At 51.1% G+C, this 25,936-nt stretch overlaps 1 protein-coding gene and 1 long non-coding RNA gene across 4 annotated transcripts; one reads left to right on the top strand and one right to left on the bottom strand.

Annotated features, from left to right (window-relative positions):
• Nucleotides 1-104: 104 nt before the first annotated feature.
• Nucleotides 105-3,494, top strand: LOC144277117 (interferon-induced protein with tetratricopeptide repeats 5-like). 2 transcript variants are annotated; one of them, XM_077837698.1, is made up of 3 exons: nucleotides 105-307; nucleotides 1,414-2,821; nucleotides 2,938-3,494. In XM_077837698.1, exons 1-2 carry the CDS (start codon nucleotides 303-305, stop codon nucleotides 2,819-2,821), a joined length of 1,413 nt encoding a protein of 470 aa, XP_077693824.1. In that variant the 5' UTR covers nucleotides 105-302; the 3' UTR covers nucleotides 2,938-3,494. The 2 variants fall into 2 exon arrangements, with proteins under 2 accessions (XP_077693824.1, XP_077693814.1); XM_077837688.1 differs by having other exon boundaries at nucleotides 106-307; nucleotides 2,956-3,494.
• A 15,100-nt stretch (nucleotides 3,495-18,594) lies between these two features.
• On the bottom strand, nucleotides 18,595-25,933 carry LOC144277124 (uncharacterized). 2 transcript variants are annotated; one of them, XR_013348396.1, is made up of 3 exons: nucleotides 25,043-25,933; nucleotides 21,767-21,864; nucleotides 18,595-21,646 (listed from the first exon to the last, which is right to left on the bottom strand). It is a non-coding gene; the product is annotated as an uncharacterized LOC144277124 (long non-coding RNA). The 2 variants fall into 2 exon arrangements; XR_013348395.1 differs by having other exon boundaries at nucleotides 18,595-21,625.
• Between the last annotated feature and the right edge of the window lie 3 nt (nucleotides 25,934-25,936).

Below are 25,936 nucleotides of genomic sequence, written 5' to 3'. Positions count from 1 at the left end.
CTCAGGCTGAGGGGACGCTGAAGCTGACAAGTGGAAGGGAAAGTTAAGTTTCAGTTTCCTTTTCCCCTGCTCACTCCCGCTTTCCGGGGAAATGCAGCTCCCCAGCCAAACCCGTGAGATCCCCAGCTAGCAACCCGCCCTGCATAAGAAGGGCAGCATCGTCCGGGCGGCCACAGTCCAGCCTGCCCGGGCAGAACTCGGGTCTCTCCCAGAACCGGGCACGTCCACACCTTGGGAAGAAACCCGGGGCAGTGAAAGGAGCCGTCACCTCCCCTGGCCGGGCTGGGACTCAGCGGATCGCAATGAGGTAGGAGCATTGGGGTCGCTGGGCGGGGGGGACATTTCCAGCCAGGGCTAAAGTCAGACAGCTTTCCGCCCCCCTCTGCGCATTTCTGGGGCTGTAAATCTCCGGCTTTGAAAGCTCTGGGGCGGGGTCACTCTGGGGTAATTCTGCGTCCTGTTGACTCTCCAGGCTGGTGCCTCTCAGGGCTAGTGCAGGTCACTGTTGGCACCTCGCCCTGCGAGCTCCCCTCGCTCTACCTTCACGGAGAGCTCCCCCTCTGGCCAGCTGTCACTCCGGCTTCGCTCCGCATCAACGGAGGAGTCGGTAAGAGAGTGCCCCCCCAGCCCTGTCCCCCCTCTCCGTTGTGTTTCAGAGTAGCAGCCGTCTTCGTCTGTATTCACAAAAAGAAAAGGAGGATTTGTGGCACCTTAGAGATGAACCAATTTATCTGAGCATGAGCTTTCGTGAGCTACAGCTCAGGAAACCTGGCTGCGGGTGGTGGGGGGGGGAGATTAACTCTGATCCCTGGGGAGCTGGAGCCAAGGGGCAGCCGGGGGGGTGGGATGGGACCAGCCCAGGAATTGCAGAGAGAAAAGGCAGCAGCAGCAGGAGCCCGGAGCTACAGCGCGGGGGAGGCTGCAGGGAGGGGAACCAGCTGCTTGCAAGGAGGGGGGGCTCTTGTGAATGCTCAGCCTGGAGCTGAGACCATGTCACCCCACTGCCCCCCCAGCACCACCCTGAGCGCAAGGCACCGGCACCAGACCAGAGCGCAGGGACAGCTGGAGGGAGTGCGGAGGGGGGGGCGGCTATGTGTCTAGCAAGGCAGAGAGGGGGAGTCCTGTGAGTCTAACAAGACGGGGGGGGGGGATTGTTCTATTGTTCAGTGTGGTGCTTGTTCCAGGGTGACGATATTTCAGGTTCCCAAAAAGAGGACACTGCCGAGTGGGGAGGGGGAGGGAATGTGGGGGTGGGGGTACAATTGGTGGGTGCTGAAGGGGATACCTGCAGCAGGGGTACTCACTGGAGGTGGGGGGCAGTGTCGCTCCCTGTCATGGTGGTGGGGATGATTGTAGCATGTAGTGGAAATTCATTCAGCCCAGATGGAGTCTCATTTTCCCCTCTCTTTGCAGCACCCTGCGTCTGAAGGAGAAGCTGCAGGCCCTCCAGTGCCACTTCACCTGGAACTTTGAAATCAGAGACCAGGTAGATGCAGTTCACCTCCTCCAAACTCTGGCTCTCAGGATCGCCCACACTCACTACCAGAACCAGCCCACGCTCCTTGCCATGCAGGCTTATCTCTGCCACCTGCAAGGGCAATATGAAGACGCTCTGCAAAGCCTGAGAGAAGCCGAAGAGATTCTGCAAAGAGATCATCCAGATAACTTCCCCCGGCAGGTCCTGGTCATTTATGGAAACTACGCCTGGATCTATTATCACTTGGCCCACTATGATTTGGTTGAGTTTTACCTGGACAAGGTTAGAAAGATCTGCAGCTCCCTGAAGAGCCGCTCTCCACATGCAGCTCAGATCCCTGAGACACATGCACAGAAAGGCTGGTCTCTCCTGGCAGCAGGCTTCCGCAATGGCATTGAAGCCACAAAGTGTTTCCAAATGGCATTAAGAGAAGACAGAGCAAATGGGGAATTTCTTGCTGGGTTGGCAATTGCGGTCTTTGCATCATGGACTCACTCACACAAGCCTGTACATCGGGAAGCAGCCAAAAAGCAGTTGGTTGCCATTCTCCATGAACAGCAGCAAAACTATGAAGCTAAGGTGTATTTAGCCAAGATCCTTAAGAAGTGTGATAGACAGCAAGCCGAAGCCCTCTTAGAAGATGTTGTTCAGAATAGCCTGGACCCTGAGGTCCTGAGACATGCAGCCAAGTTCTTTCAACCAGAAATCATAGAAAAAGCAATCTCTGTTCTAGAGCAAGCAATCTCTCTGAACCCCAATTATCATCTCCTTCACTATGACCTTGGCATCTGCTACAAGAAACAACTGGAGGAGGCCAAGTCAGGCAGAAGAGAAGAAATATTGGCAGCAGCTATTGAGGCCTTCAAAAAGGCTGTGCAGAAAGATCCAGCCTCTGTGTTTTCAAGGCTGGCTTTAGCTGAAATGTATGGAGAAAACACACCTCACTACCAAGAAGAGATTTATCTCAATCTCCTGAGTGAAATGCCCAGCCTCAGCAAGAAGTGTCAGCAGGCAGTCTACCTTCACTGGGGGGATTTCCTCTTCTATAAGCAGAAGTCAGTGTGGGAGGCAGCTAAGATGTACAAAGCAGGTTTCACCATTCCAGACAACTACCTGGAGAGGCAACAACTGAAAAGCAGGTTGGAAGAGGTGTCAGGAGAATTCCAGCAGAGTTCCCAAACCACAGAGGCTGAGGCCATACGTGACTTCATTCAAGAGAATGAAAGTCCGTGGTACATGGGGAGATCCACTGGTGGCAACAACAGAGCAGGAGACTGGAGAAGGAGAGAAAATGTGGGATCCTTTCCTTTCCCTTCCGTGGACACACCACGACCTCTTTCTTAAGTGAGTCACTTTCCCCACCTGTGTAACAGTGATATTCATGTTGCAAATGCTTCTGGGTTCCCTGAATTGTTCAGACCACAGCACATCCTGCTGCTGTTTCTTATCATTATTATTAGCTACCTTTCTTCTGATAGCACCTAGAAGCCCAGACATGGACCAGGACCCCGTTGCGTCTGGCCCCAAAGAGTCTACCATCTGCAACAAGAGACAACAGAAGGGAACCAGCAGACAGACAGGGGAACACAAAGGGACAATACTGGTCAGCAAAATGACAGTGGTCTCAGCCCACCAGCTACCCAGCCGTTGTCAAGTGTTTTGTAAGTATCACCGCAGAGGACAGTTTAGCTTCTGATACTGAGCAGCTGTTTCTACTCAGAGGGGACAGTGCGACCATCCTTGTCTCTAAGCAAACCTACCTTCCAGCTCTGCTGCCTTCTAACGTCCACGCAGCAAATAAGTGTGGAGTTTCTTCTAACAGCGTTGAGTGTTTGTATTTGCATGGCTCAGTGCCTGTAGTGTGCCTATATCATGAGTCCCATCTTTGCTTTCAGCACCTCTCACTGACAATGACTCACATTGACATGGCACCTTCATCCCCGGCTTGCCACTGGTCTGCTGTGGTTTTATTTCATTTACAATAAAAGTAACTGAGAAAACAGAAATCAGTCAATTACACCATCTTGGAACATTCCTTTGCGTGCCCTTAGATTGCATCGGGGTGAGCAGCACACACAGGACCCCAGGGGCGCGTCGAACTCACAGTAAACCACCGTGACAGTCACTAATAGAGCAGGAGCCAAGGCTGGAGTTTCAGAAGCTCACTTGGTGGAAATGAGTGTCCAGATTTACCAAAGAGCTCAGCACACAGCAGCTCCCATTGTTCTCAGCTGGGGTCCAAGACCCCTGCAGTATTCTCAGGGGGGCGGGGGGGCGGTGGAATCCTCTATTGTTCTCATTGGGGTGAGGTGAGGAAGATTCTCCATGGTTTTCAGGAGACACTGCTAGCCCTTTTGAAAAGCAGCCATAGACGCTTAGACAGCTAAGGGGGTACTTTTGAGGTCTGCTGGGCACTCAAGGGATTACCTTAAAGGACCCTAAACTCCCAGGTGGGTGAGATGGACAAAGGGGTGGACAAAGGCTCCTTACCTGGCACGTTGAAAAGCCCTCCCCGGGGTCCTGTGTGCTCCAACCCCTCAGGCACAGCGACCCCATCAGGTGCAGGTGAACACGCTCACCCCAGCGCTGCCAACTGGCCAGGCGCATCCAAACACCACGGGCCCCTTTGCGCTGCGATGAAGGGATAAGCAGACAGCCAGGGCAGGCTGGGTGTGAGTGAGTGAGAGGGGGGTTGGAACTGGCAGGTTTGCCCTGTCGGGGGATGCTGGAGGGGACGGGGCATAGATCCATGGGGAGCTTGGGGAAGGGGCAAAACACAGGAAAGCTCTTATCTGGTTGGGGGCTGCTTTGCACGCAGAGCAGGTGCCCTGCTTCCAGCCGCAATCCCTTTCCACAGCAAACCTGGGCAGTCAGCAGGTACCTGCCCCAGGGCTGTCCGGGGTTGGGGGCCCCTCCCAGCAGCTGTTTGTGGATGGATGTATCACCACTCAGAGCTGGAAAGGAGCCGCGGAGACCCAGCTACGGGGGTTCAGGCAGTTTTATGGGGACCAGCGCGGCCATTCTGTGGGCACAGTGGAGAGCTGAGATGGCGTGACGGGGCTCACCCCTACTCACCCCTACTCACCCCTCGGCAGCACCGTCTTCTGGCTCATCTGGGGAATTAGCTCGGATGCCCCTTCCCGTGCTTACTCAGCCCGTCAAACCCCTTGGTCACGCCCTGGCCTCTCGCGCTGGGAGCAGCCGCGCTTCCCTCTCCCTGAGCCCCCCCGACCACCTCACGTTAACGTTCTGCCCCTGCCGGGTGTCATCGCAGGCTGCTCCAGACGGCCCCCACCGCCCCCAGGGGCTCTCCCTCATGTGTCACCCCAGCACTGACTGGGGGGGAACCCGGCCCGCCCTCTATCCCGGATGCCAGTCCAAGGACCTCAACCCAGCAGCTGTGGGGTATTCCTCTCCCAGCCCTTCCTGCTCCTCCCCTGTGTAAACACCCCCAAGCCCAGGGTGCTCCGGCTCCAGCGCCCCCCACCCCACCCGCGGGCTGCTCCGGCTCCAGCGCCTGCCCCCGCTCCAGCATCCTCTCCACCACCACCCCCGCTCCAGCTCCCCAGCTCTGGCCCCCTGGCTGCTGCAGCTCTGCCTCCTGCCCAGCTCTCCCCTTAGCTCAGCCCTGCCCTGGCTCAGGGAGCTCCAGCGCACACGGAGGACAGGCCCCCAGGCTCCTGACTCCCTCATTGGCTTGCCCGCCCTGTCAATCAGCCTGACCTAGAGTATTGGCCCCTGCCCATTGGCCCCAGGGACTGCCAGTCTCAGGATTCTAATTTCTCCGTGGCCCTTCCCCGGTAATGGCAGAGGGCAGCCAAACAACCCCACTCAGCGTCAGTGCGGGGCCAGCAGCCCGCTTACACCGGGACGGCTTCCTGCTCTCCCCCAGCTGACACACCAGCTGATCCCCTCCATCTCTCTCCCATCCCATCCCTATCCTTTCACCTGCACCACCAGCCTCTTTCCCGTCCCCCACCCCCCCGCCTCCCCGCCTTTATTTTATAGGACTGTCCCTCATTTCATTGATTTGGCCCTTATGATGACCATCCATAACTTAATTCTCCTGTGGTTTTTTCCCCCCCTTTCTTCCATCCAACAAAGGTGGTCGCTCTGCTGCACCGGGCTTGGGTCTCACTGAACACAGTCGGAGATGGCTGCCCTCTTCATTACAGGCAACGTCCCTGCCACGTGCAGACAGTCTGTAGGGAAATGGCAGCCATCTTGCTGGCTTCAGCCCCATTGAGAGTAATGGGAGATAGCAGCCAGAACGGCTGCGGAAAACTTCACCCATTGGCAGTGTGGCTGGTGAGGGCAGGGCCTAGAGGGCAATGCGGCCCTGAGCGACCCTCTGTGTCAGGGATGGAGGCTGTGCCAGTCACAGGGGTGGCTCTGCAGGGCTATGGAGAACTGTGTCCATCCCAGCTCCAAGCCCCCTTGTGCCGTGAGAGCCCGGAGGCGGCTCCACAGGGCCATGGGGAAGTGTATTTATTGTCACGCTGTCTGGAGTGGCTCATGAGTGAGAATACCAGCCTCAGGGCAGACTTTTAAGAACCACAGCACAAACCCCAAACTGGCTGGGAGTTCTATACTTCGATTTCACCAACCAAGTGACAAACTTGAACCCCTCAGCCTCTAGGCAGCATTACCGTGGGGCCACAGACAGTCCCCTGGGGCATTCCAATCTCTCTCGCAACCCAGGCAAGCTTGCTCTGTGGCACATGGTTGCTTTACACCAAAGATCACAAAATATTCAGGTTAGTCTCACTCACAAAGGACCACTCACTTACACCCAGCTCAATTTGCACCTTAGATCTCATCCATAAAATAAAATCATAAAATCATCCATTTGCACCTTAGATAGCATCCATAAAATAATTAAATTGAACATATCTGGGGGGAGGGGACCACCAAAGAAGTCCAACACAGGAGCATTTAATTTCAGAAAGGGGAACTACACAAAAATGAGGAAGCTAGTTAAACAGAAATGAAATGTACAGTCGTAAAACCTATGTATGTAACCTATCATTTAAACCAGCTTCTGTACCAGATGACTGGAGGATAGCTAATGTGACACCAATTTCTAAAAAAGCTCCAGAGGTGATCCTGGCAATTACAGTCCAGTAAGCCTCACTTCACTACCAGGCAAAGTGATTGAAACTATAATGAGGAACAGAATTGTCAGACACAGATGAACACAATTTCATAGAATCATAGGACTGGAAGGGACCTCGAGAGGTCTTCTAGTTCAGTGCCCTGCACTCAAGGCAGGACTAAGTATTATCTAGACCATCACCGACAGGGGATTGTCCAACCTACTCTTTGACAGAGATTCCACAACCTCCCTGTGACGGGATGGGAGTCACCACTGTGGCGCCTCCTGCTGGCTGTGATGGGAATTAGCTCTACTCACCAGGGCCCCCTCCTCTGGTGGCGCCTTGTTGCCATCACTTTTGTTCCAGGACCCACGCCGCTCCCAGAACCGTAGAGTCCTCTTCAGTGACACTGCCCTCTGGCCATGCCACACTCTGTATTCTCCCCCTTCCAGGGGACCCACAGTCTCTGTTCAGCCACTCCTCCAGTGGCCACTTCAGTCCATTGTCCCGGGGCCACTTCCCATGTAGCTGCAGCACCCTTTCTGCCCATACCTCAGGTCCTCAGCCTGCAGGTTGTAGCAACCAGCCCAGAGCTCTCTCTAGCTCCCCCAGCCCCTGCTTGCAGCACTGCTCTATCCCGGGTGCTGGCACTCCTTCTTCCTGCTCAGAGCCTGGTCTTCTCCCCACAAACTCCATTCAGCTACTGAACTCTGCTATGCCGTGCAGCCCTTCTTATATGCGCCTGCCAGGTCATGATTGCCTGCTTCTCTCAGCCCCTTTCTAATTGGCTGCCTACAGTTCACTCTCCGTAGGGCTGCTTTTAACCCCATTTCTGCCAGTGGCAGGCAGCCACGCCATCACACTCCCTAGCCACTTTATTCCAGTGCATAACCACCCTGACAGTCAGGAAGTTTTTCCTAATGTCCAACCTAAACCGCCCTTGCTGCAATTTAAGTCCATTGATTCTTACCCTATCCTCAGAGGTTAACAAGAATAATTTTTCTCCCTCCTCCTTGTAACAATCTTTATAACCGTTTTCAAGTATATAAATGTCCCCTCCCAGTCTTCTCTTCTCCAGCCTAAACCCAGCTTTTTCAATCTTTCCTCATAAGTCATGTTTTATAGACCTTGAATCATTTTTGTTGCTCTCCTCTGGACTTTCTCCAGTTTGTCCACATCTTTCCTGAAATGTGGTGCCCAGAGCTGGACGCAATGCTCCAGCTGAAGCTGTATCAGCGTAGAATAGAGCAGAAAAATTATTTCTTGTGTAAGAAGGGTAGGAATAAATGGTCAGTTTTTAGAATGGAGAGAGGTGAGTAGTGGTGTTCCCCAAGGGTCAGTACTGGGACCAGGACTGTTCAATATTTTCATAAATAATCTGGAAAAGGGGGTAAACAGTGATGTGGCAAAATTTGCAAATGATACAAAATTACTCAAGATAGTTAAGTCCAAAGCAGACTGAGAAGAGTTAAAAGGTTCTCACAAAACAGGGTGACTGCGCAACAAAATGGCAGATGAAATTCTATGTTGATAAATGCAAAGAAATGCACACTGGAAAACATAATCCCAACTACACATACAAAATGCTGGGTTCTAAATTAACTGTTACCACTCAAGAAAGACTTTGGAGTCATTGTGGATACCTCTCTGAAAGTATCTGCTCACTGTGCGATGGCAGTCAAAAAAAGCTGACAGAATGTTAGGAACCATTAGGAAAGGGATAGATCAAATAGAAAATATAATACCCCTATATAAATTCATGACACACCCATATCTTAAATACTGCGTGCAGATCTGGTTGCCCCAGCTCAAAAAAGATATACTGCAATAGAGAAGGTAGAGAGAAGGGCAACATATGAGGAGAGATTAAAAAAACTGGGAGTTTTCAGCTTGGAAAACAGATGGCTAAGGGGGGAATATGATAAAGGTCTATAAAATCTTGACTGGTGTGGAGAAAGTGAATAAGGAAGTGTTATTTAGTCCTTTACATAACACAATAACTAGGGCTCACCCAATGAAATTAATAGGCAGCAGGTTTAAAACAAACAAAAGGAAGTATTTCTTTATATAACGTACAGTCAACCTGTGGAACTGGTTGCCAGGGGATGTTGTGAGGCCAAAACAATAACAGGGTTTAAAAAAGAACTAGGTAAGTTCATGGAGGACAGGTCCATCAAGGGCTATTGACAGGATGGGCAGGGATGCGACACCAAGCTCTAAGTGTAACTTGCCTCTGATTGCCGGAAGCTGGGAATGGGCGACAGCAGATGGATCACTTGATGATTCCCTGTTCTGTCCATTCCCTCTGGGGCACCTGGCATTGGCCACTGTCAGAAGACAGGACACTGGGCTAGATGGACCATTGGTCTGACCCAATAGGGCCATTCTTATGTAACCTCTTCATGAGGTCCCAGGAGGTTGGGATGGATGTCATGGTTGACAGTATGAAAAGCAGCACAGAGGTCAGGAAGGATGGAGAATGAGAGTTAGGTGAGACGAGATCACTTAACTCCCAAGGGGTGGCAGGTTCTGTGCCGTGCTGGGTTGTAGAGCAATGGCTGCTGTGCAATTTTACATTTTAACTGAAAAACATAGTGTCATCAGTTTTTGTTCTGGGTTCAAGAAAAGGAAGGAATCAGAAAGTCTCATAGAAATAACTCTCAGGTGTGTTTATGCCTTGAATTCTTAGGGTTTCAGCTGTATCCAGGCCAATTCCAGAACAAAGAACAGACATTGCATCCACAGAGTCCATAAGAACGGCCACAGTGGGTCAGACCAAAGGTCAATCTAGCCCATTGTCCTGTCTTCCAACAGTGGCCAATGGCAGGTGCCCCAGAGGGAATGAACAGAACAGGGAATCCCCAGGTGATCCATCCCCTGTCACTCGTTCCCAGCTTCCGGCAAACAGAGGCCAGGGACACCATCCCTACCCATCCTGGCTAATAGTCATTGATGGACCTGTCCTCCATGAACATCTCTAGTTCTTTTTTGGCCTTCACAACAAAGAGTTCCACAGGTTGACTGTGCATCGTGGGAAGAAATACTTCCATTTCTTTGTTTGAAACCTGCTGCCTATTCATTTCATTTGGTGACCGATAGTTCTTGGGTTATGAGGAATAAATAACACTTCCTTATTTACTTTCTCCACACCAGTCATCATTGCATAGACCTCAATCATATCTCCCCTTAGTCGTCTCTTTTCCAAGATGAGCAGTCCCAGTCTTATTAATCTCTCCTAACATGGAAGCCGTTCCATGCCCCTAATCATTTTTGTTGTCCTTTTCTAAACCTTTTCCAATGCCAATTTATCTGTTTCGAGATGGGGCAACCACATCTGCATGCAGGATGCACAGCAGGGGGAGGGGTGTAACAGGCCTCGATTGTCTCAATTAAATGTCCGGAGACAGAATATTTACATTCTGCCGACCCTCAGAATCTCCCCATTACATTTCTCTCCTGCCTACTGACTAGAGTGGGCCCCGTTCCCACTGATACTAAGGTTATGGCTACAGTGCAGTCGCAGGTGTGTCTAGCTCAGGTAGGCATCCCCGTGCGAGCTTTAATCTAACTAGTGGGACTAAAACGAGCAGTGAAGCCGCAGTGGCACAGACCCAGATGTGGGCTAGAAACACAAGTACGTACCTGGGGGGCCAGATGGGCTTGCAGGTCCTGCACCGCCAAGCGTCACTGCTGTTTTTAGCTGTGACAGTCAGTTAGTTAGTTAGTTAGTTCTTTGTTGCCACTTAGCAATTTGCTTTTAACCGGAAAGAAACCCTGTCACTCTGTAATCACTGCCCCATGATTGTAGCATGTAGTGGAAATTCATTCAGCCCAAATGGAGTCTCATTTTTCCCTTTCAACTAGAATTTCAAGTTCTTTCAACTAGAATTTGTAGGGAAAAAAATTTCTATTCTACAGCGAGCAATCTCTCTGAACCCCAATTATCAACTCCTTCACTATGACTTTGGTTATTGCTACAGTTGTGGAGGGCCAAATCCAGCAGAAGAGAAGAAATATTGGCAGCAGCTATTGAGGCCTTCAAAAAGGCTGTGCAGAAAGATCCAGCCTCTGTGTTTTCAAGGCTGGCTTTAGCTGACATGTAAGGAGAAAACACACCTCACTACCAAGAAGAGATTTATCTCAATCTCCTGAGTGAAATGCCCAGCCTCAGCAAGAGGTGTCAGCGGGTAGTCTGCCATCACTGGGGAAATTTCCTCTTGTACCAGCAGAAGTCAGTGTGGGAGGCAGCTGAGATGTACAAAGCAGGTTTCGCCATTCCAAACAACTACACGGAGAGGCAACTACTGAAAAGGAAGTTGGAAAAGGTGGCAGAAATATTCCAGCAGAACTCCCAAACCACTGAGGCTGAGGCCATACGTGACTTCATTCACGAGACTGAAAGTCGTTCTCTTGAATAAAGGAGAAAGTCCACTAGTGGCAACAATAGAGCAGGAGACTGGAGATGTGGAGAACATGGGGGATCCTTTCCCTTCCCTGGGCACCCCAAGACCTCCTTCTGAAGTGAGTCACTTTCCACACCTGTGTAACAATGACATTCGTGTTGCAAATGATTCAGACTATGGCACATGCTGCTGCTGCTGCTGCTAATTATTATTAGCTACCTGTCTTGTGGTTACACCTAGGAGCCCAGACATGGACCAGGACCCCATTGTGTCTGGCCCCAAAGAGTCTACAGTCTGCAACAAGAGACAACAGGAGGGAACCAGCAGACGGACAGGGGAGCACAGGGAGACAATACTGGTCAGCGAAATGGACAGTGGCCTCAGCCCACCAGCTATCCAGCCATTGTCAAGTGTTTTGTAAGTATCACCGCAGAGGAGAGTTTAGCTTCTGATACTGAGCAGCTGTTTCTACTCAGAGGGGACAGTGTGACCATCCATCCTTGTCTCTAAGCAAACCTACCCTCCAGCTCTGCGGCCTTCCAACATCCACGCAGCAAATAGGTGTGGAGTTTCTTCTAACAGCGTTGAGTTTTTGCATTTGCATAGATGAGTGCCTGTAATGGGAATAATTATATAGACACATCTTTGCTTTCCACATCTCACCCTGACCATGACTTACATTTACATGGCACCAGTTTCCCCAGCTTGTTGTGGATCTGATTTATTGTAAATGAAGTAAAAACATAAGTTACAGAGAAAACAGAAATAAATCAGTCTCTTCCTTTGTGTTGGAACATTGCTTCTGCTGTCTCTAGATTGCATCAGGGTGAGCAGCACACACAGGACCCCACGGGCACGTCGAGCTCACAGTAAAGCACCGTGACAGTCACTAACAGAACACGAACTGTCCCACATTGAGGTGTCATTACAGGAGGTTTTGCAACAAATTGATAAACTAAACAGTAATAAGTCACCACGACCAGATGGCATCACCCAAGAGTTCTGAAGGAACTCAAATGTGACATTGCAGAACTACTAACTGTCGTCTGTAACCAATCATTTAAATCGGCTTCTTCACCAAATGACTGGAAGACAGCTAATGTGAGGCCATTTTTTTTAAAAGGCTCCAGAAGTGACTCTGGCAATTACAGGCCAGTAAACCTGACTTCAGTACTGTTACGAATTACACCTGAGAGGACACGCACACAACTGCTGCGAATTATACCTGCTAGGACACGCACACAAATGCTGCAAATTATACCTGATAGGACACGCACAGTTCGAATCTAGGCTGAGGCACAGAAACAAAGTCCACAACTGCAGAGTTCCCAAAAGACACTAAGTTTATTACGCTCGAGCGTGGTGCCCCCCGCTAGCCAGGAGGGGACCCTGAGTACAGATTATACAAAGGTTATATACTTTTTAGCAAAGCATGTTGCCTTCGTGCATCGGAAACCTTAGCCAATAAACAAACCCTTGTCTTATCTACCACCTATCCCTGCTTGGTGCATTCCTCGTGCTATACCAGTATGTTAATTACACAGCATGGTCCTAAAGCCATGCATCAGTAACCTTTATTATCAGGATGGGAGGCCTCACATCAAGGCCAAGAGACAGGGAGTTAGAGACTGACAAAAACCAGATACTGGGAGTCAAGGCAGGCTGGAGACAAGGAGGAGGATTTTCACAGGGATTCAGTATCTAAGGATCACTCCTCCTGGTGTATGAGGTGCTGGCATTTAAACAATGGTGGGCCCCAAACCAAAATGGAGTCACATGTGCTAACTTTTCCTTAACAGTACCAGGAAAACTGGTTGAAACTAACTGTAGGAAAGAACAGAATTATCAGACACATTGATGAACAGGATTTGCTGGGAAAGTGTCAACATGTATTTAGATTTTCAGAAAGCCTTTGGCAAGGTCCCTCACCAAAGGCTCTTAAGCAAAGTAAGCGGTCATGGGATAAGAAGGAAGGTCCTCTCGCAGAGATCTCACAAAACTGGGTGAGTGGGCAACAAAATGGCAGATGAAATTCAATGTTGATAAATGAAAAGTAATGCACATTGGAAAACATAATCCCAACTATACATAGAAAATGATGGGGTCTAAATTAGCTGTTACCACTCAAGAAAGATCTTGGAGTCATTGTGGAGAGTTCTCTGAAAACATCCACTCAATGTGCAGCAACAGTCAAAAAAGCGAACAGAATGTTGGGAATCATTAGGAGAAGGATAGATAAGAAGACACAAAATATCTTATTGCCTCTCTTTAAATCCATGGTACGCCCACATCTTGAATACTGCATGCAGATGTGGTTCCCCCATCTCAAAAAAGATATATTGGAATTGGAAAAGTTTCAGAAAAGGGCAACAAAAATGACTAGGGGTATGGAACGGCTTCCATACGGGGAGGGATTAATAAGACTGGGACTTTTCAGCTTGGAAAAGAGATGACTAAGAGGGGAAATGATAGAGGTCTATAAAATCACGACTGGTGTGGAGAAAGTAAATAAGGAAGTGTTATTTACTCCCTCTCATAACCCAAGAACTAGGGGTCACCAAATGAAATGAATAGGCAGCAGGTTTAAAACAAACAAAAGGAAATATTTCTTCACCCAACACACAGTCAACCTGTGGAACTCTTTGTTGTGAAGGCCAAGACTATAACAGGGTTCAATAAAGAACTAGATCAGTTCCCGGAGGATAGGACCATCAATGGCTATTAGTCAGGATGGGCAGGGATGGTGTCCCTAGCCCCTGTTTGCCAGAAACTGGGAATGGGCGACAGGGGATGGATCACTTGATGATTCCCTGTTCTGCTCATTCTCTCTGAAGCACCTGGCAGTGGCCGCTGTGAGAAGACAGGAGACTGGGCTAGATGGACCATTGGTCTGACTCAGTATGGCCGTTCTTATGTACTTAAGAGCCAAGGCTGAAGTTTCAGAAGTGCCAGAGCGGTGTCAGTGAGAAGTAAATGAGAATCAGGCCTTGTGACACTTTACTACATTTTCCGTCTGTTGCTAAGGGCTTGTCTACACACAAACACGGAGCTGCTTTCGCTCCATTGGTACAGCCCTCCAGGGTGGCTGCCACTGTTAGGCCAGTTGTCCCTGCCATGGTTGAGGTCACCTGTGCTGGACGCTTAGCAGGCTGCTGGGATTGGCTCCCAGAACTGGATGGGTGTATTTCTGATATCCCTCGGCAGAGGTGCCGACTTCCTGAGTTCCCCAGGGGGCGGGCTCAACCCCTTCCCCGCCCCAGGCCCCACGCCCACTCCAGCCCTTCCCCAAGCCCCCACTCCTACCCCACCTCTTCCTGCCTCCGCTCCTCCCCCTCGCCCCAGCACCTCCTGCATGAGGCTGAACAGCTGATCGCGGCGTGCAGGAGGGGCTGATTGGCAGCACCTGCTAGTGGGTGGGGGGTGGGGGGGAAGGAGCTGATCCACAGGGCTGCCAGTGGCTGCTGAGCACCCACAGAGTCGGTGCCGATCTCCCTGGATTCTGGACAGGCCTTAGCACTGCCTGCTTCTTTGACCTCTAGGCTCACTCCCTGGTCCTAGACTCTGGATCTGGCACCCTTCTTGAAAGTGGGGCCCCATGGCTCATGGGCGCGTGAGACAGGCTGCACCAGGCCTTTGTGGCCCCTGCTGGAGGCCCCGCGGTCCTATCACATCCTGCCCCAGGAAAAGAGCAGCAAAGGGCTGCCGAGAGAGGCCCCATGGAAGCAGCCAATCAGAGCCCAGCAGGCTCAGGTGACAGGAGCTGCGGGTGCTAACAGGGCAGTGTCTGGCTGGGGCCACAGGGGCACTCACACTCCTCTCTGGCCAAAGGAACTCTGGGGACAACCCGAGTTTCCTTCTAGCCGCATTTGCGGAAGCTGGGAAGAGAGAAGCTCTGAGAATTTTACCCCTGAGCTATGAGGGGGCAGGGAAGTAGCAGCAATGAATTGCAGGGAGTGGCGCACGGCTGTTGTGCAGAGTGTCCCTGGGTCGGAACCTGGGCTAGTCTTTGGGCCCAGGTTCCCCCACCAGCAAAGTGGTATCCCCAAGAAGGGGACAAATTTCATTTGGAGGCCCAAGCAAAAGGCTGAAATTAAAGGGCTCAGAGCCAGGGCTGAAGACGCTGGTGAGGGCAGATAGTTTTGCTGGACTTCTGTTACCCGGAAAGGGTTTCATTTTGATTCCGTCACGTGGCTGGAGGGCTCAGCCACTGAAGACCCCCCAAGCAAGGTGGGGGGGCCAGGAGCAGGGAAAAGGCTGCAGTACCGCTCGCAGCAGCAGGTGGTGCCCAAGAGGTGAGTGTGCCCTGTTAACCACCCCACCACCCGCCCCCTCCAAGACTCCCCAACAGCGTAAGCCCACCCTCCCCAGAGCTCTGCCCTTGTGGGCACTCTGGTTTATAGTCTGACCCTTCAGGGACATGTCATAATTGAGGCAAACAACACCCAGACTTTGCAGAGGAATTTCTAAAGCCAAAACACTTTACTCATAAACACCACACCCTTTGCTTCCGTACACAGCCCATTAGAGACAATGAAAAGACTCCCACTCACTTCAGCAGGCTTTGGACAGAACTGGTTATACACAAGGTAACTCCACTGTCTTCACAGGGTCCTGGTCCCACAGTGGAGGGGGGCCATGTGAGCTTGTTGCAGAGCTTCTGCCCAGGGATGGGAACCTCCTGGCACCCCAGCCTCCAAAATCATTCAGGCTGCACTTTCTGCACGACTATGTGCTAGCTGAGGGGTGCGTGGGAATTGGTGGCCTCTGCTGCAGGTGATGGGCATCTCAGGTACTTGAAGACATGGTGAAGAGGAGGGAAGCATTTAACTGCAGAGTCTGCAGCTGCCTAGGTCCTGGTCTCCCCATCAAACCAACCTTAGACCTGCACCTGCCTCTCCAACTACTGCCCCGTCTCCCTAACTCCCTCCCAGCTCATGCAATGTGCCGAGCCCTCCCCCTGCACCCCACATCTCGTCTGCACTCAACTCTCAACAAGCTTTCTAGCCACTTTTTCCTGCCCAAGACTTGAGCCTCTGCTCCCCAGCGACCTATGCACTGCCCCTGACACTGCTGGTTGCTCCCTCAGCTTGGGGATCCTGTCCTCACCTGGTTCTTTGTAGGAGAGCCCCCAGCTCCTTAGGGCAGGGACACGAAGGAGGAGGAGTCACAGGCTAGGAAGGAGGCCCCAGAGGGGGATGGAGCTGTTATGAACGTAGGACTGGAAAGAGCCTCCGGGGTCACCGAGTCCAGGCCGTGCTATGGCCGGCAACCCTGTCACGCCACCCCCTTCGTAAACTTACCAAGCTCCACCTGAAGCATTGTCTCCATCCGTTTCCTCTCACTCCCCACCGCTAGAGAGGCGCTGGGGTCCAGAGGCTCCCCGAACAGCATGCACAGACTCAGGCCCTGGATCCCCCGCCCCAGACCGGAGGCTGGGCTGGACTCAGAACAGGAGGAGTGAGAGACTCTGTGTCCCGTTCTCTAGTCTCCTCAGGCATCCAGCTCCCCACAACCTGGCAATGGATTGGAACTAGTTCTCTGACCCCCAAAGCCAGCTAGTCCCCCTATGAGCTGAGGCCAGGCGAGAAGCGGCACCCCTAGAGGTGAAAGGCCCCGTGTCTCCTTCTCTGATTCTACTGAGCTAGCCAGTCCTGCTAACTTGGGGTCAGACTGGTGCTGAGCCCACTAGAGGGGAAAAGGCCCCGTGTCCCATTCCCTGATCCATCCAGCATCTCCATCACGGACTCACTTTTATTTTGCTTAAAACCACCGGTGCCCCATGGCGGGCCTTGCCCATTAGGGACTAGAACACACTCCAGAGTGACTGCTTCATGGTGTGGAGATTTGTTAATTCAAGCAAAGAGCTTGGAAGGTAGAAGGTGAAGTTCATGTGCTGTGTTACTATTAGATCAGCGTCTCCAGGTCCTGTCCCCCTGAGCTGGTCTCTCCCCACCCACTGCCCCACGGCCCTTTGCCCTACTCAGGCAGTGGGAGAGAGTCGGGGCTTCTATATTGGGTTTAGGTGTTTCTATGGTGCCTTATCACCGAGATCTCTTCTTTCGGGGACCCAAAGGCTTTTCTCCCCTGTCTCTGCAGTACAGACGCTGGAGGTGGACAGATCGCTCCCAGTATTACTACAAAGCTTGGAACACCGGGGAACCAAACAATAATCATGGTGTCGAGTACTGTACTGAGTTGCTGAATTACAGGGGTAAGCAGACGGTTCAAACACACATGCACCAACAAAGCAGCCAAGACAGGACCCTGGCCACACCCTCCAGCTCTCTCTGTGAGGATGGCCCCCTGTCCTGTCAGCGTGCCTGTCTCCCTCAGCTCACACTGCCACTCCCTCTCCTTTCAACTCACCTGGTAACTCCTCCCCCACACATCCCAGTTTGAGGTTCAGCTCCAGTCAAAGGCAGGCCATACAGTACATTTGGCCCCAGACAATCAGTTAAACGGAAAGACCCAAGCAGAGCTATTGTCCACTAGATGATGTGCAGGCAGGGTATGGGTTCTTCAGTTGGTGCCTTTGGCACCCTGATTCTGGAGGCAGCCGGGGGGCTATTTTGGCCCCGGGGCAATTTAGAGCAGCCTCAGGACTGCTTTGACAGCGGCAGTAACAACCTGGACGGCCAGAGCACAGGAGCTTCCGCCACATCCCAGCCTGTCCCCTATGCTGGGGAGGCCAGGGTTGGGCAAAGGCAGATGTCTCTCTTCTGGATTCCCCTATGTAAGAGGAATCCCCAGCTAGCCATTTAAGCCAGCTTTCTGCTGTCCATGTTGCTGGAGTGGCGTGGGGGGTGGAGCGGGGCTGAAGGTCTCATCCCATTCACTGACAATAGGACAGAGAGCTGGGTGAACAGGGAAAGCTCACTCGCTAATTCATGAATGACTCATTCTTCATAGGGCTCTGCTAGTCACACAGACTCGCCCAGCCTCAGATGCTCACGAGTCTGAGTGTTCTATTCCCAGCCCTGCCACTGATCTCCTGGGTGACCTTGGGCAAGTCACTTCCCCACTATGGGCCTCACTTTCCCCTCCCACCTCTTGTCTCCTTAGACTGTGCACTCTCTGGAGCTGGGATTGTCTGTTGGTATGTGCATGCATAGCACCTAGCACCAAGAGGCCCCGTCGTGCTCTCATCAGACATATTCCAACACAATAGAAGAGGGTTGTGACGGGTTGAATCACAGAAAACCCCTTGGGGCTGCCAACTGATGTGCCAAGACTACTTCTGCCCCTGTTTTCCCTGGCAGCTTGGGACTTCAATGCCCTGCCTGGTTTGAGCCAGACATGCTTACCTGCTGCAAACACAGCCCCAGGTCTGAACCATGTCCCCCAACAGCTGCAGGCTTAACTGAAAACAGCTTAAGAAGTGTTCCTGTCTCTAACACTCAGATGCCCAGCTCCCAGTGGGGTCCAAACCCCAAATAAATCTGTTTTACCCTGTCTAAAGCTTATACAGGATAAACTCATAGATTGTTCGCCCTCTATAACACTGTTAGAGAGATATGCACAGCTGTTTCTCCCCCTCCCCCCCCCCAACCAAGTATTAATACATAATCTGGGATAATTAATCAGTAAAAAGTGATTTCATTAAATACAAAAAGTAAGATTTAAGTGGTTCCAAGTAGTAACAGACAGAACAAAGTGAATTACCAAGCAAAACAAGTCTAAACCTAATACAGTAAGAAAGTGATTACAGATGAAACCTCACCCTCAGGGAGGTTCCAGTAAGCTTCTTTTGCAGACTAGGCTCCTTCTAGTCTGGGTCCAGCAATCACTCACACCCCTATGGTTACGGTCCTTTGTTCCAGTTTCTTTCAGGTATCCCTTGGGGTGGAGAGGCTATCTCTTGAGCCAGCTGAAGACAAAATGGAGAGGTTTCCCAGGGGTTTAAATAGATTCTCTTATGGACGGACACCCATCCCTCCCCCTATGTAGAATCCAGCTACAAACAGGAGTTTTAGAGTCACATGGGCAAGTCACATGTCCATGCATGACTCAGAACTTACAGGTAGCAGCCATTGTTCACATGCTACCTTGAACATCCTCAGGTAGACTTCTTATGTGGATTGGAGTCTTCCAAAATCCATTGTCTGTTAAGTGTTTCTTGATTGGGCACTTAACTTGCAAATTCTTTTCTAAGGAAGCTGATCAAATGCCTTACTAAAGCTACTTAAAATCAAACAAGTACACAGCCAATATTCATAACTTTGAGTACAAAAATGATACATGCATACAGATATATTCAGTAGACCATAACCTTTGCAGAGATATGTTACGTGGCCTATCTAGCATAAAATATATTCCAGTTATGTCCTATTTACTTTCATAAGCAGATTTCCATAAAGCATTATGGGGTGCAATGTCACAAGGGTCTTCCACTGTCACTCTGACACAGCGTCCCTCATGGAACGATGGAGCCTGTCCCTGTCTGATGCACATGGCCTCCAGCCTCCTCATCCTCGCAGCCTCATGCACAGGAGCTGGGGTCTTCTCTCAGCAGTGTGCAATGAGGAGGGACATCACTGTAAGGGCAGGAATGGCCCCACTCGCCCTTCCACTGCCCCAGTGATTTCTATTTTGCCTTCTAGATTTTAAGAACTGGAATAATAAAGACTGTCATATGAAAAACGGCTACGTTTGCAAGTATCGACCCTGGCGAGGAGAGTCGCTCGCCTGCGCCTGAAGGGGGAGCTCAGCGCCTGGGATGCAAAAGAACTGGGCTCCTTGGGCATGATCAGACAAGGTCCCAGGCTTTCCGATGCCTTTGCTGCATCAAGGGACAGTCCTCTCCCTCCCTGAGAGACCAGATCTCACTTCCCCAGCTGCAAACTCTCTTCCACGAAGTTTGTCTGTTCTAGTTACACTCCTGCCCCTTCCCCTCAGTGGCTGCAGTCCACAACAAGAATAAACTCTCCTGAGCATGCAGTTCTATGTGTGTCTCCTCTGTCCCAATCCTGGCCCTGCACAGAGGCGTCCATCCAGCCCCCCTCTGACTGTGTCCTGAACTGCCCAGATCCCAGTGGAGGAGAGAAGGGGACCCTCAGAGGAAGGCAGGATGGGTCTGGCCTTTTGGATAAGGGACAGGACTTGGTCTCCCTCTAGATATCTGCAATAACCAGAGTTTCTTCTCTCTTCTGGCCCACGCACCTCCTCCTGATCTTATCTCCACTCAGACACACAAAGCAGGGACGTTTCTAGCGGTTGTGTAAACATCAGGCCCCACCAGAGCTGGAAGCATTTGCCACAGTACTAAGCAGGCTGAGGTCCCTGAATACCACCCCTTGGACCTTTTTCCAACTGGTCAGTGTTGGACAGTGACTGGGTTATGTTACTATTCCTGGGGGAATTCTGCACCACTGTGTGTGCAGAAAACATGCCCCTGCCCCCCACACTAAGCCCTTCCACACTTGGATCCTGCTGGGCTGAGCCTGCCTGCCCACACCTGGTGTGCCTGGTGCAGAGGGGCAGGGCCCTGGGAGTTTCGGGGGAGGTCCAGCCCTTGCGCTGTATCAGACTCCAGAGCAACCTCACTGCCGAGTCCTGTCCTGGAGGCTCGGGGGGTCCTGCAGCGTGATCTCCCACTTCCGTGCAGCCAGTGGCCTGTGCTCCCCACTGCCACACTGGAGCATCCACATTTACTTATTAACAAATAAAATTTGCAGAATTTTAAAATACTGTGCACAGAATTTTTATTTTTTTGGTGTAGAATTCCCTCAGCCGTAGTTAACACCTTTGGCCCATCTAAATTAATACAACAGGCCCTGACCTGAGTGGCACCTCTAGGCGTGGCCCACCACAATGTAACTTCACCCTTCTGCATGGTGGAGTCAGCAGCACCCACACAGGTTCAATATCTAGGGGTTCCTCCTAACACTGCCACAAAGATCTGGCTCGAGCCCCCCCACCGCAGTAATCTGGGAAAACTTAACGCCGCCCCGGGCGCCTCCAAGAGACAATACGTCCCCACTCACAGGCACTGACTCTGTGTTTTACAAAAGAGAACTGCTATTGAAAGGGAAAGGGAACCCAGCATTAGTTTGGGAAAACATCACAACCACATTCAAACACATGTGATCATAAGCCAAGCCAACCCCACAGCACACTTTTGTTAGGTGGGTTCGTTTTCGTATGTTTTGTGACTACAGGAATCCATGTTGGTTTCAAAATGGAATTTTATGCCCACGTGAGCTATAGGTCCATTTTCCCGCTCTTTTATTTCTCCTGGAGTTGTAAACAACTTCCAGTCAGAATTGGTTTTCCTAAGGGGTTTCCCAGAAGGGGCTTCCCGCCTTTTCTAAGGGGTTTCCCGGGCCAGTGTATAAAAAGCTGCCCCGAACATGGCCTCAGGGCTGTCCAACTGAGTGGCAGCCAGGGACGGTCACGGGTCGTGGGTCTTACCTGCAGACATCTATCCATCCTAGGGATTTTCCTCCAACAGCTTCCTCACCTCTAAAGAGAAGAGAGGAGAAGAAACAGCACTTACCTTTGTCATCGTCCATTGCTGTGCTCCTGAGCGTACCATTTGTTCTGTTTTCCTGTGGCCACGAAGGAACATCAAGGGACTCCTTGGAGCTCCTCTCCAAAGCCTTGCCGTTAGCCAGAGGATTGAGGTCCCAAGCACCTGCTGTCGCTTTGATCTGTGAAGACGGTTTTTATATCTGTTTTGTAGGGTTGAGTTTGGGGGTAATCACTGTATTGCGCAATTTTGCTCTTTTTTCCCCTTCTTATTTGTCCCACTCTTTGTTATAAACCCTTCAATACACTTTATTTGATTTTACCTTTACTGATTGACTCCTCATTATTTAGGGTGGGAGGGGTCCTCTTTGCAGGAGAAGGGATCCTTCCAGATGACAGACGCTGGACAGGGAGGCCGAACCTAGGGAGACTGAAAGCATAAGGATCTCTTTTCTTATCACACACACACACACACTCCTCCTTTGCCTTTCAGTCCCTTTCCCCTTTAACACAGGGCAGTGTCTTTTGCCTCAGTTTCCCAGCTGCTGGTGGGAAAGTCTGAGGAATGAATGTCCCATTAGCACATCGCTCCCCTCTCCCACCACTGCACCCCACTCACAGTTGGCTGTCCTTGGTCAGCAAAGACCCAGAGCTCAGAGGGGCCTTCATGTGGGTTCGCCTCCCACCCCCATCCAGGACGTGCATCGAGCACAACGGACCCTGCTGCCACCCTTCCCTCTGCCACCATCGGTCACCCTGGCGCTGCTGCTGCTTCTCTGCCGCCACCCATTGCTCTCTGCGATGCCACGTTCTCAGGTCCCACCACTGAACCCAGCGCTCGGTGGGTAGCGGGAAACCTCACTGCTCGGGCGCTCTCTTTCCCTGCACCACTGTCCTTCACCAGGTCAATGGCTCGGCAGCTAGAGCTCATCATCAGTGATTTCAGCCCTAGTGACCCCTTAACAGAACAGCTACTCTCAATTGCATCAAGTAGCTCTGTCTTCTCACAACAAAAATTTTTGGTGGCCACCGTGCAGCCACCAACTCTTGCTGGTGGCTGCTCTGACAATTTTTCCTAAAAGACTTAATTAACTTTAGGAAAAACAAACAAATATGCACATGGACACATCCATGCCATTGTAATTTATCTAAATGTAGGGTTTGTATTTTGCAGACTCAATAATAAAAACAATGTACAGGTGTCTCTATTGTTTACTAGACCCAAATGCAATAGAAACACAAATAAGGTGCTTTGAACGTTCTTATCTTTTTTGTTGTTTCTTTGGCTTTTTTGGTAAAAGGTGGATGTCTGTATGACAATTTGACCCGGACGTTGCTCCTAGTCTTGTGCTCTGGGCAGCAGCGACTCACCGTGCCAGGGAGCTGCCAAACCCTGTAGTTACAGCAACTGTAGGAAGTTTATGTCCAACCTAAACCTCCCTGGCTGCAATTTAAGCCCATTGCTTCTTGTCCTGTCCTCAGAGGTTAAGAAAAACAATTTTTCTCCCTCCTCCTTGTAACAACCTTTTATGTACTCATGTAAATACAGAAGTCTTTTTCCCCCAGCCCATCACTAGATGTTAGAGGAGAGCTCAGTCACTCCCTGCTCACATAGCCACTGGGAGCTGACAACAGGAAGGGGTTCGGAGGGTTAACAGCCCATGGGGAACACGGCTCCCTCCCACCAGCTGGACACCCCAGTTAATCAACCCTGCACAGAGACCAGGCATGAGGGGCAGACGCAGCCCGGCTTCTATGCCACCCAACCCCTGCAACCCTCTGCAGGGCCCCACAGAGCCAGGATCAGCCCCAGCACAGCAGTGTGGGGGGAGTGTGGGTGAGGGGGGGGGAATGTGTTCACAGGGGCATGCATGTGAGTCGTGCAAGTGTTCGCAGGAGGGGGGTGTGGGGAGGGGGATGTTCAGAGGGGAAGGGTGGGTGATGTCTCTCCTGCTGCCCCCCCTCCCCGTCCTGGGCACCTGCCAGCTCTTTGTACAGAGATCAGGAAGCTGAAACGCAGAGAAATGAAACCTAAAGGGAGCGTGAGGAATCAGAAAGAGCTGGGCCGGAAACACAGCAGGCTATGGTGAGGCCCCACCCCCTGCCAGCCTGCCTCACTCTGGGGAGAATGCGTTCGGCTGGCAAGGCCTCGGGCTGCTCTGAGAGCCTCGGATGACCGGGGCTGGGGAGCACACGGGACATGATGGGATTTGTCCCTTTAAGGAGCTCTTTATGCATCTCCAGCAAGGAGCTCATAAGCTGGGAGCTGGTCAGGGCCCATTAACCCTCGCAAGCCCAGGCCTCAGGCACCGACACCCCCCAACAAAAAGCAACCGCGGCTTTGCATCCCCTTTAAATAAATTGCTCTAGATGTGGCCCTAGGGTGCTGGCTGTTCCCCCCTCACCCCTCAATGATGGGACAGTCCCCCCTACCGATCGAGGGCAGAGAACCAGGCAAACGATTCCCTGAGTTTGTTGAAATCGGCTTTTTAAGTGTATTGTCTTTATGCTGCTGCTCCCCCTGCTTCCTTCTCCTAGGATCACAAACTCTTTATCGCTGTGTAGTCACTTTCACGCATGTTGCCTTCCACCTTCAGATTCACAGCCAGCTCCTCCCTATTAGTGAGAAGGAAATGGCAACTAGCCACCGGCCTTCCCCCCTTTACATCCTCCACCTTCTGAAACAAAACAAAATGTATATTTAAAAAACCCTCTGGAAAGACGCTTCTCCCTCTGGGAGACGAGAAACCAAACATGTGACAGGTGTGAGTCACAGTAATTAATGACAGGTTTCAGAGTAACAGCCGTGTTAGTCTGTATTCGCAAAAAGAAAAGGAGTACTTGTGGCACCTTAGAGACTAACCAATTTATTTGAGCATGAGCTTTCGTGAGCTGTAGCTCACGAAAGCTCATGCTCAGATAAATTGGTTAGTCTCTAAGGTACAGTAATTAATGCACAGCTGGAAAGCGCTTAGACACTGCAATGAGGAGCAGAGCGTAAGAACCGATGTAGGATGGAACAGAAGAGACCCCCACACTGTCCCCACAGCGCAGTGAACCAGGCAGGGGCCCCCCGGAGATAGAACGCGATCGTCTCATTGAGGAGCGCACCAGCATGCGGCAGTACAAAGGGAAGAGATGAGGCTGCACAGGGAACCTGGGTAACGATGCAGCCTCTGGCGGGACACGACGGAGAGTATCAGTTCAGGACAAATTCCTTAGAGCAGGGCAGTTACAGCCCAAGGTTGGGTTTCCTTTACTATTAAGGCACACCAAACCAGCCAAACAGATCACTTGGTCTCACCCCACTGGCTAACCATAAGTCCCACAAGCAATTCCCTTCGACACTCCAGTTCCCCAGTATCACCACCAGGGCCACTCGTTATGGGGACGACTGGTTATGAAAACCAATACCCCAATAAAAAAAAAACGGTTCTCCCAAACCTAAAGGACCAAGCCCCAGACCCAGGTCAATATACAAGTCAGATCTTACCCACAAATCACACTGTTGCCAATCCTTTAGAATCTAAAAGTTTACTCATTGAAAGAAAGAAATATAGATGAGAGCTAAAATTGGTTAAATGGAATCAATGACATACAGTGATGGCAAAGTTCTTGGTTCAGGCATGTCGCAGTGATGGAATAAACGGCAGGTTCAAATCAAGTCTCTGCAGAACATCCCCAGCTGGGATGGGTCATTCAGTCCTTTGTTCAGAGCTTCAATGTAGCAAAGTCTCTCCAAAGGTAAGAAACAGGATTGAAGATAAAATGGAGGGATTTCCAGGGCCTTTTATATCCTCTGCCATGTGGAAGGACACCCCTTTGTTCTTACTGTGGAAAATCACAGCAGCAAGATGGCGTCTGGAGTCACTTGGGCAAGTCACATGTCCCTGCATGACTCAATTCTTTTACAGGGAGAGCAGCCATTGCTCACATGCTACCTTGAACATTCCCAGGAAGACTTCTCATGTGAATTGGAGTCTCCCAAGGTCCACTGTCACTTAAGCGTTTCTTGACTGGGCACTTATTGAGAATAGTGCCTTCTCAAGAAGCTGACCAAATGCTTCCCTGAGGCTACTTAGAATCAAGCACATTGAGATACAAGTACATAGCTAATGTTCATCACTTCAACCACAACAAGGATACACCCATACAGACAGCATAATCCTACCCAGCCAACCCTAACCTCTCCATAGACACCTCACACCACAACCTCTGTACAATATTTGCTGCAAATATATAACAGTGGTTGCAACAATGATCTTTATAGGGTCACAGGTCATGTCAATAACGTCACAACCTGACTATTATTTCCTCACTTTAGAGGGTTGAATTTGTATGTGGGGGAGGCATTTTCAAAAGTGCCCAAGTGACTAAGGAGCAGGGATCACGCTGGCAGCCAATGGGGCCTGGGTGTCTAAACCGGAGGGGGGGGCCTTTGGAAAGTCGCACCCTGCGCGGATAAAGCTGGGGGAGGGTTCGGGGAGGGGAGG

Source organism: Eretmochelys imbricata, chromosome 1 (genome assembly GCF_965152235.1).
Source record: "Eretmochelys imbricata isolate rEreImb1 chromosome 1, rEreImb1.hap1, whole genome shotgun sequence".
Lineage (NCBI taxonomy): Eukaryota > Metazoa > Chordata > Testudines > Cheloniidae > Eretmochelys > Eretmochelys imbricata.
The sequence above is the reverse complement of the archived record's forward strand: the minus strand, read 5'-3'. Positions and strand labels throughout refer to the sequence as shown.